The 18,369-nt window shown below is 44.7% G+C and overlaps 2 protein-coding genes across 4 annotated transcripts in view; one reads left to right on the top strand and one right to left on the bottom strand.

Moving 5' to 3' along the window:
- The window catches only part of arnt2 (aryl-hydrocarbon receptor nuclear translocator 2), a 54,541-nt gene extending 50,478 nt beyond the window's left edge, over positions 1 to 4,063 (bottom strand). For all 3 annotated transcript variants that reach the window (XM_084476510.1, XM_084476511.1, XM_084476512.1), the window contains exon 1: positions 3,944 to 4,063. In XM_084476510.1, the coding sequence (XP_084332636.1) occupies positions 3,944 to 3,974 (31 nt within the window). In that variant the 5' untranslated portion in view covers positions 3,975 to 4,063. The remainder of the gene's footprint in view (positions 1 to 3,943) is intronic.
- A 13,535-nt stretch (positions 4,064 to 17,598) lies between these two features.
- ctxnd1 (cortexin domain containing 1) lies at positions 17,599 to 17,784 on the top strand (the record flags this gene model as incomplete). Its single annotated transcript, XM_084476520.1, has 1 exon — positions 17,599 to 17,784. The coding sequence occupies one exon, from the start codon at positions 17,599 to 17,601 to the stop codon at positions 17,782 to 17,784; it is 186 nt and encodes a 61-aa protein (XP_084332646.1).
- Positions 17,785 to 18,369: the final 585 nt, after the last annotated feature.

The following is an 18,369-nucleotide window of genomic DNA, read 5'->3' as shown; positions in this document are numbered from 1 at the left end:
ATACAGGCCTAAACACAGATATACAGGCCTACAGTTAAACCACACAGATATACAGCCTTTAACCACACATAGATATAGGCTTTAACCACAGAGATATACAGGCCTGAAGAGCAGATATACAAGCCAGAAGCGCAGATATACAGGCCTAAAAACAGACGGGCAGCCCTAAAGCACACCGGCCCGTATGCAACAGCACGAGGTGCAGGCTGGCAGAAGCACCGCCGCAGCTGGATTAAACGTCGGCTTAATGATTGGAGAATGCGGTCATTAGCAGGAGGCTGAACTGTAGTGCGTGCCAAATGAACCTCCATCTTTTTCGCTCCCTTTGAGTTACTGTTTCTTCATCTCCCTCTCTCTCTCTCCCTCTTACACAAATTCCCTTCTATTTGTCCTGCCCCCTTTTCCCTGCTGTCCCGGCGAACTATTCATTTATTCACTCACTCACTCAGGCAGATGCAATGGATAGGCCAAACAAACCCTCTGGTGTGGCACACTGCTCCCCCGTAACACGGTTAATATTTGATACAGTGTGCATTCCCACAGCTACGCCTTCCCACCCTACAGGACGCGGGTGCGGGCGCGTGCGCACACACACACACACACACACACACACACACACACACACACACACACACACACACACACACACACACACACACACACACACACACACACACACACACAGTGGGTTGAACTGTTGTTAAATGTCGGCAGATGGCGTGTTAATAGCTTTGTTGTTGTTGTTGTTTTGTTTACAATAACATTTCAATAACACTTCCTTTTTTTTGTTTTAGTTCCAGTGTTTATATTGCGGACCGACGTCCACTGTTGATGACATCATTACGGTATGCAAATATGACATGCAGGCTGTAGTTTTGTTACAAAGTGCCATCAGCAAATATTTTCGTAAAATCTGTACTCTTAGAAAATGTCATGTGCTTGCACTTTTGTTACAGCAACTACCAGGAGCGTATGCTACAAAGATGATGACTACACTTCATATCAACAAACTATATGATCGGGACAGGCACTTCCGCCGTACCTGGCCTAGCTCCCAAAGACAGCTTTCTGCCACTGTTGACGGACAATACACTCATTTTTACCTCACCCATTTTGGAGAACTGGTGTCTCCCTCTCCCCTCTCCACGCTGTATCTCTGGGTTAAGCCTAGCTTCTCGACGGACCGGCAGCCAGTGCACCAGTTGAACCGTGCGTGCTCGCTCAGGGTTGTATCGTACCCCTGGCTTTTGCTCCTCCAACTGAATTTTTCTGCCTCCTCACTCGGTCGTACTCTGACTGTACTAGACCATACTTAATCTTTTTCCTTTTGTATAATTCCCTTTTCCATCCGTTACTGTGAGGCAAAGAGGCAAACAAACAGCCATAGGACACTGCTGTCAACACTTCGGTTGGAGACTCCAAATAAAAAAGGGTTCTCAAATAGAACAAATTACACAGAAAGAACTTACTCCGCCCCCATATTATCAATTCCCTGTAGCTAAAGAAGGGTGAATGGCTCACCACGACTCAACACAATTCTGCGTTCTGCGTGTAGTTTGAAGTGAAGGTAGTGAACCCTAAGGGTTCAATACACTAATTCAGAGTACACTTGCTGCAACCAGACTTTCTGTGTGCACCCTTAGGCTTCAATAAACAAATACAGAGTACACCTGCTGCAACCAGACCTTCTCTGTGTTTTAGCGACCATAGCTGACGTGCTCATACAGATTCCCATAACCCAGGGAAAACACTGACACATCTAGGGTGTTCACCTTCCCATAGACGCTGGCTGCCTTTTAAGAAGTACAGAGGCATTCATGATGACAACTGTTACTCTTTAAAACTACAACTGCTACGATTAGGGCCACGATACGCCCAATTTTTACAAGACGACTAGAGCCCCATAACATTGACATAGCGCTGCCACAGAATATGCTAATACCATCAATGTTAATAAGTATTTCTGTGCTAGGTTGCAAACACAGCCCTTCTCTAGCCTGGAGCCCTCCCAGGGACTTCTTTCAGATGCTTAAAGACCAATCATATCCCAGCAGGCTTGAACTGTGCCCTAATCCCGAGATGACACCACATCGTCCGCCACTCCACTGGCTCCTACATCGTGCGAGCACCTGCCATCGCACTGGACCTGAATGCGCATGTGAGCGAGGTGAGGCGGTGGGGCTGATCCCAGATAAGCTTGGGCTAACTCTGTGCTCTGGGTGGCTAACAGGGAGACCAGCAGCTTTACTTAATGCTACGAGCTAATGACCTAACGGTGTCAGTGGCGGAGTGAGGAGCAATGTGTGGCGCTGGGCATGCTCTGGAGAATGCTCTCCTGATCTGACTCTCTCACACACACACACACACACACACACACACACACACACACACACACACACACACACACACACACACACACACACACACACACACACACACACACACACACACACACACACACACAATCTTGGCAATAGGTCTGCTGTGGCATTCCTTGACATTTCAATCCCTCTAAAAGATGACAAAAGTACAACTTCAATGCTGCCGTCTAACTAACTAGACTAGTATTAATGGCGGGCAGACTGCCAAGGCATGGGCAGCTTTGTGGTTGGCGTCTTATTTTGCCATTCCCATTATCTGGCAGGAGGGAGACATTTCCATGCGATGATTGTTCTCCTGATGTCTCAGGAGTCACGGTGCTATTAAGCTGAAATTCTTTATTTATTTCCTCTTCATTTACATAGCTAATGAGGTGATAGAGTGGAGGAAAAGGTTGACCTGTTTTCCAACGAGGTCCCCAGGCCCTGTGAGTGTCCTCTACACACCAGAATAATTAGAGGTCTACCGTTTGGAAATTTGACTTTCAACATCCTTTCTTCATTCGCTCTGCTTGCTTATACATTGATATGCGTGTGAGTGGGCATTCTCTTTTACCACAGTCTGAATGTAATGATGCATATGAATGAGTGCATCCTATTATAATTCCTAATCAAGCATGTATTAGCTGGTTAACAACACATTTGTTAACCAACAACACACGACAATCATAAAATCAGAATCAACTGTTGGCTATTGAAGCTTTTTAAACATTAAACATTTCATTCAGGTTTATAGTGACTCAGTGTTCTCCTGAAGAAACATTAAAAGACAACAATGACAATACAAGTAGGCCAGGTCAAAAAGATGATGTATACAAGAGTGTGTTTAGCGTAATATCAGCCTGATTCTTCACAGTGATGGACTGTAATCTGGCACAAAAAACAACGAGATATTGCTCTTTACACACACATCCTCTTCAATGGGTGACTGACAACCCCCTGGAGCCCCGCAGCAGTCAAACACCCATAGTGGGCTCCAGGCTCACTGAGATCTCCCCCCTAGGCTAAACCCCAAACCAATCAACAAGCAAAGAGGGACCCTGCCAGGCAGTGGGGTTTAAACCATGACGGTTAACACTGATAACAGGCAGCAAGCATAACATCCGATGTATCGCACGGGCAATGATTATGCGTGGAAATCCCTTTGTACCACGGATGGAATGGTTCGACTGAATCAAAGCGCGGAGGAGAAAGGCACTTTCCCGGAACCGACTAGACGACCACGGAGCAGACGCGGAAGACACGAGAAATACTGAACATAGAAAATTCTCAGCGACGGCTGTCACAGCCGGGCACGACATTTTCTAGCCCCTGTACGTTTGTCATTTCGACGCCATCCCCCGGGTTGAGGGGATAAAGACTAGCGGTGTTGTGCGGGGGCCAGTGGGGGAAGGGGATGCTGTGTGCGGCGGCTCGCCTGCAGGCTTCGGCGGCCTGGCGCGGCTCTACTTCTCGTCTCGTTAATTCGTTGTAAAAAACAATATACGTTTTCCTTTCTTATCGTCACCCGAACTTCCCGTTAAGCGTTGTTGTTTTTTTCTAAACAAACTAGGGTTGCTACTTACCCGACGGGTTGACCGCAGCGGGAGTTGCCATGTTGCCTCGGTAGAAAAACACAACGCAGCAGCGATGAAATGACGCACAATACGGCTGCTGGAGAGCGCCGGGAGAGACTATCTGGTGCAGCAGCGGGGGTCGGCACACAAGCTCCCGTCCTCGCTCCTTCGCTTCCACGGGTAGAAATAATCCCACACGATCCACAAACAATTGAATCGATAAATTCAGGAAAGAAACCAGTGAGTGTGTTTGATAAATGTCTTTCTGGAGCTGAGTTTTTTTTTAAATGCAGGCTTTCTGAATGGTAGCACCGCGAGAGTTTAGGCTACTTGAATTAATTAAAGTTGAACAGTCTCTAACTGACTGTGGAGGCAACTCCCAGTGTACACTCAGGTTACCTATATGATGCGGCCTAGGATGTAGGAATGTATTCATAACACTTACCTGAAAAATAAGGCACTGATTAAAATTGTATTATAACACTTAGGGTTAATAGACATATAATGATTGTCTATAACTGTTAATTATAAATGATTAATGTGTGCCTTGTTATTCAGGTAAGTGTTATGAATAGGCCACAGTCCAATATTCTTGGGCGTAACGTATTTTAATAATAATAATGCTCAAAGCAACATCATGAGCCTACATAATTGAATTTCTCATATCCTAGACAAATAGCCAGCACGGAATTATGTGTGCTGAAATCTTTTCAATACAGTCAGGAAAATTGAAAGCTGGAGGGTATTTTTCACAATAGCGTGTTTCTAATAATAAGCCTATTCTCCTAAAATAGTGTATTGTTACAAGGTTTTGGTTATTAGTGTCACTCTTATTTAAACTAACATAACTGATTGCTCCTTGGTCTTGTGTTTTACTATTCTTGAGCAAAAGTTGGCTGCACACCCATTCAAACACTCCCAATCAATTACAAACAAACATGCAAACATGTGTGTGCCACAAGTGGCATGCGCGCACGCACACACACACACACACACACACACACACACACACACACACACACACACACACACACACACACACACACACACACACACACATATACACAGAGACACATACAACCACATTAAGACACATTCAAACTTAGAAACCCACTTAAAGCAACATCAGAGTACTTTAAAATCACCAGTGTGGGGATGATAGACATGCATGCATACTATGTACTATATACTATACAGTGGCCTCATTTAGCCTTAAATGGCAGTTATCACAGGGCAGTAAGAGAAGAGGACACTTTGAGTCAGTAGAAGAAAAACACAGACATGCCTCTTCTCTCATGTACGTAGACTTCAATGTGCTTCTCCTTGCACACAGTGCCATACACACATACACGCACAGATCATTAAGATGACATATAGACAAATTGTGATGATATTGAGGGATTGTAGTGCGCGTGTTTTTGTGTGTGTGTCTGTGTGTGTGGGGGGGGGATCTCGGCTTCATTTTCAGTTGCTGTTTGCAGGGCTCAGAAGGCAGAACAGAGCAGGGGTATGCAGCAGCAGCAGCTATCTTTCTTTCTCCCTCTTTCTTTCTCTCTCACTCCGCCCCTTCCATTCCCTTGCTTCCCCCTCCACCCGTCCACCATTTTTTACTTACTTTTCAATTCAATTTCAGTTTCTTCCTCTGTTCTACTTCCCTGCCTTTACTTTCAGTCTTCCCCCAACCCCCTATCCCCCCTGCTCCATCTCTCTCTCTCTCTCTCTCTCTCTCTCTCTCTCTCTCTCTCTCTCTCTCTCTCTGTCTCTCTGTCTCTCTCTCTCTCTCTACCTCTGTCTGTGTGTGTGTGTGTGTGTGTGTGTGTGTCTCTCTCTCTCTCTCTCTCTCTCTCTCTCTCTCTCTCTCTCTCTCTCTCTCTCTGTCTCTCTCTCTCTCTGTCTCTCTCTATCTCTGTCTCTCTCTACCTCTCTCTCTCTCTCTGCCTGCTTCACTCTCAGCTGTGTCTGTGCATGCAGGGAGCTGGTCCTCCTCACCTTATAGCAGCAGCACGGGATGTGAGGAGAGCAGGTAAGGCATTCTCTATCTCTCTCTCTCTTGCTCTCTCTCTCTCTTAATCATACCTATTAGCGTTATGTTATGAATGAATGGGCTTGGGAGATCTTCTGTCATGTCTGCGTGTGTGTGTGTGTGTGTGTGTGTGTGTGTGTGTGTGTGTGTGTGTGTGCGCTAGTGTCGTAAACATAGCTCTGATGCTGGGTGGGGAGAACCTTCGATTAGAGTGAGGGAGTTAGGATTCATCTGCGCTTGTGTGTGTGGGTGTGTGTGGGTGTGTGTGTGTGTGTATGTGCATTTTTCCAGTGTTGTGCAAGTATTGGGTGAAGATGTTGAGTCTTCAGGTTATTGGATAGGAAGGCATACAATTTTACATAGTCTTTGTCAGATATACAGCATCTCTATTAACTTTACTCGTGCGTGGGAGCACAGGTGGCTGTCGTGTTTCTTTTGGCATTCGCTCATTTGATTGATTCTTCAGTTCTCGTCCCCTTCTCTTCTTATGATATATTATCTCCCCTCTTCGTCCTCCCCTTTCATCTTATCTCCCTCTTCCCTTCAGCTTTGGTCTCTTCAGTCGTTCCTTTTCTCTTCCTAACTTACCCTGGCTGGTTTCTCCAAATGGCCTAGCCCAGCTTTAAGGAGAACATAATCTAATACTAGATGTATTATTGGTAAATGAAATATATTTTCATTGATGGGCTCTCATACAAGAGAGCCCATAAAGAGGTCCAAATGGAGACCAGTTAGGTATTTAATAATCCAAATGGATCGACAGAGCATACGTCCAACCGCAGTAGAAGCTGCTGCCTGCAAGTTTATCTCTAAATTCAGCTATACAATTCATACAGCCGTCACTTCCACTATGCAAACTGTCCTTAACTTTACTATATAGTATAGTAAATACTAAGTCAGAGAACAGTTAAAAAACACCTGTTTTAAAGTACAAGGAGGAACAGTTGATAGGACATACCGAATCCTCTCGTACTGCCAAAAGCATTCTGATTGCTCAGCTCAGTATATCTCCTCGCCACAGTGAACACAGACACTGTTAAACCGTGCACTCTCTGCTTTGCAGTGCACAAACTGTATCGGGGCATATATGGGTTGAGGGACGTGGTGTGGAAAAGATAAAGCTGGTCACAGAGTTTTGGAGGCTTATCAATGCAGAGTCTGCACTTCTGTTTCCCTCATTAATTGTGACATGGGCATTTAAGGGTCTCATAAATTAAGGTATTAGGCTGAGGGAAGAGATTGCGCTTAATTCTAGCAGCAATAATTAAACATTATCAGTAAACTTTCCATATTTGATATGACATTCTGTCCGTCTGGGCAATGGCTGTGTGGCAGGATAATAAAATGATATAAATGAACTAAATATGTACAATTATGCCATAATAAAATGAAAACATTGTCTTGGCCTTCCAGGAGTTGATTCGGTGTCCCACAGCTTTCTGGTAGCTAATGACTGGGTAGACCATTGCCACACATACTGGGTAATGGGTAAATTAGTCAATTATCTCGGTTTGGTCAGCCAGGGGATTATCAAATCCCCCAAAAATTGGACAATGCGGTATCTCTGTTGCTTCATCACATTGTGTTGTTATTGGTGGATTCTGAGTCAAGACATTGTTTAGAATTGGAAAAAAGATATAGGGACATACATGTGTGCACATGAATGCTTGTGTGTGTGTGTGTGTGTGTGTGTGTGTGTGTGTGTGTGTGTGTGTGTGTGTGTGTGTGTGTGTGTGTGTGTGTGTTTGTGTGTGTGTTTGTGTATGCCACTACAGTACCGTGTTGGACTGTCCAGTATGCCATGTGTCTGTTTGGTAAGCAAATCTGTCGAGACACTACAGCGCTATCGGGAGTCCAGCACCATGTTTCTTAGTTCTTCCCACAATCCATTCTGGGCTCTATAACTGCCTGGCCGCTGTCCCAAAGTCAGTAGATAGAAGACAGTGGGATGGGAGAGGAGCCAGTGCCTGCATCTATCTGCCCTAATGTTTGCAAATAGTGGCTGAGCGTGGTCCATATAGCGGGTGAGAGGAGATAATGAAGATGTGAACAAAACCGCATTAGTTTATGCAGATTAATAGGAGGGGAGATGGAGTAGAGAGGGAGCTGTGAGTGTAGTTTGTGTGCTTGTGTGTGTGTTTGTGTGTGCACACGTGTGTACGTGCCCGCGAGTGTGTGTGTGTGTGTTTGTTGATTTACATGCATCAACAAATAGCGACATTTGCACATACACTAAGTAATACTTTGTATTATATTGCATGCATGCAGCTCAGTGTGTAATGGAGGTCAATGTGCATCTTCGGGCCCTCGGATGTCATCTGTAAAGTTGAATACACAGACATTTATTTAAAAATGTTCAATGGCGGAGGGGCATCATTATTCACCCAATAAAAAAGCTCAAAACTGTTTAGCAGTGCAGCAGACAATTGGCATGTACCTTTCCCCTGTTGAACGTGAATCTATTGTGATTATACCCGTGGAAACACAACAAATCGATTGAAAGTTAGTGCTTTCAGCAGGCCTGTTTTTATTTATTTATTTGAAGGACACTTTTTAGGACACAGTATCATGGGAAGATACAGGTAGCAAATTACCAAGTATCTTCAATTTGGCAATGGTTGTTCATGATTCTTCTAGGGGCACTTTCACACATCGTCGGCAGTAACAAAGGAAACAAAGGTGAGGGGAGGGTCCATCGTGGAGAGTTAAGAATTGGCCATGGCTGAAGTAATCCATGGCGGCAGAGGCTAAGCTAATTTGCAATACACTCTGGTGGGAAGTGGACAGGTCTGCAAGGATGCAAGACAGCTAAAGGAGTCTACACATCAAACAAGAGATTTGCTTGGCCTCAGAATCAGACCTTGTGGCTGCAGTAGCAATGCAAATGCTAACTACCTTAACACCTTTCCATTAGAGACATTAAGAGAGCTAGCTCTAGGTGCAAAGGGAACAAATACAAAGCCTTTTAAATGTAAAAATGTAAACAAGGTTATATAATGTATATATATCTGTATATCATTTTATATTATCATTATGTTTTTTTTTTTCCCATGACAAGATCAACTGTCGAATAACAATGCATCAATTAAATGATTGTAAAAATTAGCATCCAGTGAATTTATTACATGGTTATTTGTAGAGAAATATCAACTGCTTCCAAACTTATTTACATTTATTACATTTGCATTACATCAAAACCAGATAGAACCAGATCTAAGTCGTCTGTTATCCCTTTGGCTGCTCATTAAGCCTGGTCTTCATTAAGCCTGGTCTTCATTAAGCCTGGTCTTTATTAAGCCTGGTCTTTATTAAGCCTGGTCTTCATTAAGCCTGGTCTTCAATAAGCCTGGTCTTCATTAAGCCTGGTCTTCAATAAGCCTGGTCTTCATTAAGCCTGGTCTTCATTAAGCCTGGTCTTCATTAAGCCTGGTCTTCAATAAGCCTGGTCTTCATTAAGCCCAGTCTTCATTAAGCCTGGTCTTCATTAAGCCTGGTCTTCATTAAGCCTTTATTAAGCCGGGTCTTCATTAAGCCTGTACTTCATTAAACCTGGTCTTCATCAAGCCTGGTCTTCATTAAGCCTGGTCTTATTAAGCCTGGTCTTCATTACTAAGCCTGGTCTTCAACAGGTCTCCAACCCTACTGTTGCCTCTAAGACTTTATATACCAGAAGGTTAAAAAAAGGGAATTGGTCAGGAGAGTGTTTCGTAATTGTTTTTCAGACTTCCTCATTGGAGATGTCTGAGGGTATGTCTGAGTTGGAGTGTGTGTGTGTGTGTGTGTGTGTGTGTGTGTGTGTGTGTGTGTGTGTGTGTGTGTGTGTGTGTGTGTGTGTGTGCATGTGTGTGTGTGTGTGTGTGTGTGTTTGTGTGTGTATCTGAATGTGTGTGTGTTGTCTGTGTGCTTTTACTAGCTTCCAGCCCGTGGCAATAACATTACATTAAAATCGTCCAATTGAAAAATGGCGTGGATTGGAGTGTTTGTCATTTTAGTTTCCCACATCTATTTGGACAAGTGAAAGAGAGAAAGCAGAAGGACACCAGAAGAGGCTTTTCCTTTTGCCTTGTGCTTTCATGTGTGTGTGTACATGTTTATTTGTATGTTGCTGTGTGCTTTTGTTTGTAAGTATTTGCATGTGTGTGTGTGTGTGTGTGTGTGTGTATGTTTGTGTGTGCGGGTGTGTGTGTGTGTGCATATAGATGCGTGTGTTTGTGCATGTGTGCGTGTGCATGTGTGTGTGTGTGTGTGTGTGTGTGTGGTTGTGCCTGCATGCGTGTGTGTGTGTGTGTGTGTGTGTGTGTGTGTGTGTGTGTGTGTGTGTGCCTGCATGCGTGTGTGTGTGTGTGTGTGTGTGTGTTTGTGTGTGTGTGCTGGAGCAGGAGAGTCAGAGGGGATAGGAGCAGTGAGGGATGACTGATAGCCGGGCAGACAGTAGACGTGGAGCCTCTGGATCAATGGTCTATTTAGAAATGATTAAAGCGATCACTATGAGCAGCAGCGCTCCTTGATGGATCCTTAGAGGGAGCATTACCCTGGACACAGCCAACAGCCAACAGCACCTCACATGGCACCTCATCCTAATTATGACTGCTGCTGTTTGTTCATGTTCAAACTCATTCTAGGATTTAGTTGACAGACATCAACGAGTGATGGACTGGCATCATTCACACCCATAACTAGCATGATCAGCTGGCACAGACTCCCGACTCCCACAGCCAACACTAGGCAGTGAATGAGCCACATTGTTCTCCTCATCATCATTTTAGACAATTTAATTGAATCGACTTATCTGTGTCCTGGCTATATTACACTATATGGGGCAGGGAAGTCTAGGGGCTTGAATGTTAGAGGAGTCACAGCTGAAAGGTTCTGGGAGTGATTGCCTTGAGCAAGATGTTTAACCCCCAACTTGTACCACACCATACAGGTACACAAACATACACATGTCATATGGAAGTAAAATTAGTAGCTGAATATTTGCTAAATAACTAAATAGTAGGCCGTCATATGCAACGTCTAGTGAACCGTCTATAAAAATTAATCCTTAATCCCCGATCTATGTGTCTTATCTGTCACTTGACAGTCTACACGTAAAAAGCGGTTACAATATCTGTCAGCCCATGCAGCAGAATGAGATGCGAAACTGAACCTAACCCTTTTCACCCATCATCGTGTGGAACTGATGCTACCCCTGCAAACTCCTTGATCATATCGGACCCTGGCCACAGCCATACACCCCCAGGTCAGACCTGCAGCCCTCCTGCCATTTCAGAAGGGCTTCACCTTATGTTGGTCGGATAAATGAGCTGTTTTTTCACCCCTCAGGGAGCAACTGAACTTTACACACCAAACAATAAAGTTATGAACAACAGAAGAACAGTGGGTTGAGTTTCCAGTTCATGTCTTCACTGTGCAATCATTTAAGAAGTAGGACACTTTTAACTAGCCTGGTTTAATGTTTTTGATGGTCACTGCTAATCACTGCTAAAGATGAACCAGCTCTGTAATAGTTACTGCCTAATCTTTTAGGTATACTGCCCACTTTGGACGGCCATAAAAACAGAACAAGAAGGGGATTCTTTGTAAAGAATTATGTCATTACTTTATTAAATCAGTGTAGAGTACCACAGACAGGCGCGCACAGGCAAGAGAAAGAAACTGAAGAGTGACCATGGTGTGTGTGTGTGTGTGTGGCGGGGGGGCTGGCATTTGGTGCCCCTGTAGGACAAAGTAAACAGAGCATTAGTGAAGGAGAGGGCAGCACGAGTCAGAGGGAGAAAATTACACTCATCTGTTCAGCGAGCTTCATTCGTTTCCCATCTGGCTCCATTGTACACAGTGGGAAGAGAGAGTCATTGAATGTAGCGAATGCGACAGATGTGTTGTTCTGCTTAGCGCTTTGCTGTCTCCTCAGCCCTTTCACACTTTCCATCACTGGTCCTCCCCTGACCAGCAGCTCGCTCAGGACTCCCCCATGTGCTTAGCTCCTTGTTTTGGCCGTCAGTGTTTAAACTCTTCCCATTCGGCATCGCGACTGTGTGTTTGTTAACGTCTATTATATAATGTTGGAGGTAAACAAGTCAGTATTGCAGTCGATTTCAACACACTTAACTCATCTGACGTCGGTATTTCACAAAAATACATTTGTTTTTCGATACATGAGAATTAATCTATCACCCAGTTATACTTTCTGGATGAGCCATATGTAAAAAATAATTATGTTCTATTTAAGTTTTTCCCTATTATTTTCAGATCCTTTTGGTTTTGGGAATGAAATGCCTGCCCCCCACCCCCTCCCAGACTAACACTAACAGATGGGTTTTGATCAATGGGGGGGTACCAGCCAGAACGTATACCCCGCCCCCCCTAATCCCCCCTTCTCCACACACTCCTTTCCGTTCAATTGAAAGGAGCCTTGGCGATTATCACCCAGCTTGGCCCCTAACTGAACTGGCTCTGTGGTGGGATTTCAACACTGAGCAACGACAATTGGCTTAAAACCACTTGTTCAAAGAAACCATTCCAATATTTGACAATGCTGTGTGTTTCCTACGAAGCCGAGAGGCAACTTTCAGTGGACTGTGTTGTATAATTTACTTGGCTCTGTAGCTTTGGCTGGACAAAAATGGTATCGTTTTTCACTTTTGTTTGCTCTTGGCCTAACCTCACTTTACTGTATTTCACTATTTGGCTCACATCCAATGAACAATCTGTTCCCCAAGTCTAGCTATCGGTCGGTCTGTCTGTTTAGCATTTATCTCTAATGACCTAACAGTTGAGCTTTAGCGGCTAAAACAACCTCCTGAGTAAACTAGCTTCCACTATGATCCTCTCTGGGCGCGGATCAGTGGAAACGCTGACATTAGCGAGCGTGCCCGCTGTCACCTACGAGGTAGACAGAGCAGTATTTGAACAGCCTCCCTCGGCAGTGTTATTTAATTATGGTGCCGGTCAGGTCTTCAGCAGAGGTGCTGTGCCTCGCCCGGGGACACCTGCTAACCATTAGTCTACCATTTTTCGGAGCTTCGTGTCGATTGGACGCTGGTGACATGTTATTAACCTGATGATTACCGTAGCAGTGGTAGCCAATTATATTGTCATTCTCCCCCTGGCTGTCCAATCAATCATCAAATTAAAAAATCCCCCAAATCTTGTTTGTTGGTAAAGTTTGCTTGTGATGTGGGTGAGGTTGTGCTGACTCATATACCAAAGTCACTACAACCCAGAAATGGTTGAGAATTCGGCCTACCTTATCGCCTACGGAGTTAAGAAACAGAACTCTTATGTATCTTATGTAACATTTTACTTCAACGTTTTACTTCAGATTCAAGCCTTGCCGATGAGAGTGGGACGGAAGGCTGCTCTTAAGGAGCTCGGACAGGAATAGAATACTTTTAGTACACATTGTGTACTAAAATGAAAATAAAGACCTTAACCACAACAGTTGCCCCAATCCATTTGTCAGGGTATTAATCTTTTCAAGAATAATTCCGTGCTTTAACCTCTCCCCAAACAAACCCTCCTCATTTGCACATACAGATGTTTACATTCAATTCCTCAATGTCTTTCTTTGGCCCAGTATCAAGCGGACGAAGGAAAACAAAGCCTTTGTCACCAGCACCGCGTCGCCTGCGCATTTTTCATTAAATTGCTAATGGGGAGAGAGCAGCCCGAGTCCTTGAGCGCGGCGGCGGTGAGCCCTCAGTGATTGTGTTCCGCTCAGATGAGAGGACTCAGAAGCCAGGAGGATGATGGGCCCCGCTAAGATGGGAAAACGCCTTTTTGTGTGTGTGATGTGGGCTGTATGTAAAGAAATTGTGCTGACAAAGAGAGAGGGGCCTTACATCCCCTCGCGGAGGCCCCCAATCAAAGGGCCTTTTGAACGACAGAGCGCCGAAGCCGGCGGGGGAGGGAAAGGATGTTTTATTAAAGTGGATTACCTTCTCGTTACTCCACCACCGACGTGTTACGCTGTCAGCGATTGTCTCCTCCTCTAGCTGTAGAAATGTTTCTTCTCAGCTGGTACAACCTGCCTTGGGGGGGGGGGGGGGGGGGGAAAGCCCTTAGTAGATGGTAGTGTATAAGAAATACGCTCAAAGGAATTCTCTCTATGGATTTCTATGTTCACTTCAGTCAGTGACCCTCAGTGTATCATGTTTTAAATATGTTTTTATTTAAGGTTTGATTCACGGTCTCTCTTGTAAATGAGGTGCATAGCCTGGATAAGGGTTAGCAGAATAAATAAAGATTAAAAATATCCACTTATTCAATTCAGTTGAAATAAGTCCAGGCTCCTAAGGCAAATGAGACCTCAGTGCTGTTTATTTAGCAAAGTAAACAGCTTCATTCATCATCATTATTGAGTCAGTTGCAATATGTTTCTTAGAGTCTAGACCCTTTTCACAGTGGTGCTATAGTAGCATAACAGCACACTATATTGCTTAAACATTACTTTGAATCTGCTCCATTTATGCATGACAAAAATAAGTATATAGAGCATACATTTCAGAGCCCCCCCCCCACCCGTGCATACCCTTCTTTCAGACTGCTTTGTGGGTAGAGGGTAGGGTCCCACTTTATCCTAAGAAAAATGTTTTATTGCATTAATAAAAGCCTTCCAATGCCATCTAAATTGAATTGCGTGGGTCAGTAATAAGACCAAAAAGATAAAGTCAAAAGCTAATTTGATAGAAGGTCTCCGCTGTCTGTGCTCAACAACCATCCATATTTACTGCAGTTCAGGGTCCTTCTTCAATCAATGCTTTCTCTATCTCATAGCTAACCTTGCTCAGGGGTCAGGGAAACTACACTCTAACTCTAACAACTCTCCTCTCCTTTCCTTTCCTCCAATCTCCTCTCCTTTCCTCTTCACTCCACTCCTCTTCTCTCCCCTCTCCTCTACATCGCTTCTCCATCGCCTCTCCTCTCCTCTCCTCTCCTCTCCTCTCCTCTCTTCTCCTCTCCTGTCCTCTCCGTCAGGAAAAGAGAGGCGAGAGTAGAGAGAGACAAGGAGAGATAAGGAGAGATGAGAGGAGATAAGGAGAGAAAGCTCATCATGAATCTATTTGGACATTATGTTATCGTTCCATGTCTCTTTTATCTCTGATCAATTAATTTGGATGACAAGCTTGAAAAGGCCCTAAGCCATGGAGAATAAAATCTATGCATAGATGAGGTCGGTGTAAGTATGTCTATTTTCTGTTTCCCTCCCGTTAACTACTGTAGGAAAATCAACTGAGTCTAGTTTGAAGAAAGAAACATTTACATAACAATATTTGCCAATAGGGACTATGTGTACTATCTATATACTCCTAACTACTCCTTCTAGCTACTATATAGCTAGAAGGAAGAGGCATCAGTTGCAGGATGTTCTTCTGGAAGTATCCTGTTGGGTCCTTCAGTTCCTGCAGGGGCGGCTGCAAAAGTGCCAGCAATTAAATAATACACCAGTAACATTTACATATAGTGTATCTTCTGTTGTAATTACTTCCCAGTGAAATATATATTTGTGTTATGTACCTTTTGGAAATGTCACTTATTCAGCACATGTTGCAAAAATGCAACACAGCCATTAGATCATTAAATACAGATGTTGTAGAGCTACCCTGTTACTCGGTTCAACTGTTTACTCTGCACTTTTCAAGGCTTTTTCAGCTGAACTTTGGATTTCATCTCTAATAAAAAGAGTGGGTGCAAAAACCTTGAGCAAACATTAATAACAGAGGACCAAACCTGTTACCTTGCTTTTTTTTGTTGAAATCTACAGTTTGTACAATGTACTGGCTTCTAGCGAAATGGACTTGGCAGAAATGTAATATAACATTCATAAGTATGTTTTAATTAGTGTATAATCCTATTAAAATGAGAATTGTTGTGGGGGCGTTTCATAGAATGAGCCCCTTCTAGAAAAAGAACTGTTCCTCTTCCACGCAACCCAACATATGGCTCTAGAGAGGAAGCCTTTTCAAATGGCAATCATAATCACTGTCTAATTTGTGAGCTATGACCTACAGTTTAACAGTCTAAATTACTAAATTAATTTATAACTCTATCAAGGAATTTCATTGCATAACACTTGATTGGCTACTCAATGCTGTCGTAGAAGTAAATAAATTTGGAAATACCTACTGGTACCTTCCAGGCCACCGTAGCTTTGTCGATAAGAGGGTCGGTGGTCATAAATCGGTTACAATCTGCAACCTCCCCGCTAGATACTAGGTGCTAGGGGCTTGGTACTAGATGCTAGATGCTAGGTGTTAGATGCTAGATGCTAGGGTTTAACAGTAGATGGACATTTAGAGCCTTCTGGTCATTGGCAAATCACCCTTAAGTAACAAGTCAACATTTAATTCTGTGCCCCTTTTTCACTGTTGCCTACACTTTAAATCAGGTCATTCTGCCATAACAATATCCATGTCTGTTTTTAACTAGTTTGTCATGCTGCCAAAAACACCCTCCTTTGGCACATATAGTGGAAAAATGACGTTAATTCCACCAAGCCTCCACAGGCCGACTTAACAGGCTCAGATTACAATGACATGAATTAAGTCCACATCAACTTGTGTTCATTGACCATGTAGCATTACCTGATACTGAGGCCTGCATGGCGACGCGATCCAGGGCAGGGCGCATTAATGAGGGCAGCGAGTCCCAGGCAGAGGCTGCAGCACGTGCGTGGGCCTGAAATGCCACCGCTCCAGCCCGGGTCCTGTTACAGTGGAGCAGTGTGTGAAGGGCACGGATGTGGACAATTGATCTGTTTCCTTTCTGCAATGGGTCACTTGGATTATGGCTCTATCCGCTCTGAGAGTCCATACAGACTATGTGTTTTATCACACACACATACCTGCACACACACACACACACACACACACACACACACAGACACACACACACACACACACACACACACACACACACACACACACACACACTCATGCATGTACACGTATACACACATGTACACACACACACACACACACACACACACACACACACACACACACACACATACACACACACACACACACACACACACACACACACACACTCATGCATGTACACATATATACACACACACACACACACACACACACACACACACTCATGCATGTACACATATATACACACACACACACACACACACACACACACACACACTGGTATGGGGACAACAATGCCAAAGCAAAATTTATCCCATTTGCAGCCAAGACTCAGGGCATATTGAATCGAGTATATATGAAAGTCCAACAAGTTTGCGCAGACACAAACACATTGACCACACACACACACACACACACACACACACACACACTCGCTCTGACACACACAGAGCTGACAGGATAAAATGTAATAGTGGATCACTGCAACCCGGGGTAGGATTACAAATTTGAATATGGGTGTTGGCTGAAATATGCATCATATCTTTTTATCTCTCTCCTCTCCTCCCATCCTCTCTCCCCTCCCCTCCTCTCCTCTCCTCTCCTCTCCTCTCCTCTCCTCCCACCCTCTCCTCCTCTCCTGTCTCCCTCCAGTAGGAGGAGGTCTTCACGATGGTAGTGGCATGTGAGGGCGTGTCTGAGGACTGCGGCCGGCAGAAGCAGCAGCAGCACCACCAACCGCCACCACCACCGCGACAACCATGGAGGAGGTGGAGGGCACGCCGGACCCAGCCTTTGTAGACGTGGACCAGGGCCTGACACTGGCCTGCGTGGCCTTCCTCTGCATCCTGCTGGTGGCCATGATCATCCGCTGTGCCAAGGTGATCGTGGACCCCTACAGCGCCATCCCCACCTCCACCTGGGAGGAGCAGCTCTTGGAGGACTGAATCACGAGAAGGCGACAGAGGCGGTGTACTGGGTTGTGTCTCCACAGAAGGGACCACGGTGTCCAGACGGCCGAGGAGGCCACCTTCATGACCAAGTTCTTCAAAACATGTCCCAGGTTACACAACCCGACTGAGGCACAGTGGAGCAAAACATTCCTCCACAAACCAACGGAGAGAAGCACACAGCCTATTAGTGAGGTTCAGAGCTACCCCACGGACACCATGGAGCGGCCATGTGTTCCTGAAAAGCCACACAACATGAACGATGGCACGGCGACGGTCTCGGTGTGGAGCAGGTCGCAGTCCTGACAGGAACACACCGCAGTGAAGAATGCACTTCCCCTTTAAAAGCTGGTCCAAATGCTGGAGAAAAACCCACCGAGGAACCATCCAAGCGAGTCCGAGTGAATTATGAGCCAATGTCAACGCCTCGGCTATCTTTCCCTCGGCGCACAGAGAAACAGACACATGGGCGTTACGTCATGTGTTTTGAAAAGCCCTGCAACAGTTTTTTTATTGTGTAATTATTGCCTGTTTTGTGATGCTGTAGGATGACATAATTCCATAGTTGAAGGTGTTGGCTAG

This window comes from Micromesistius poutassou (genome assembly GCF_964030765.1).
Source record: "Micromesistius poutassou genome assembly, chromosome: 12".
NCBI lineage: Eukaryota > Metazoa > Chordata > Actinopteri > Gadiformes > Gadidae > Micromesistius > Micromesistius poutassou.
This window is presented reverse-complemented; position numbering and strand designations above follow the sequence as displayed.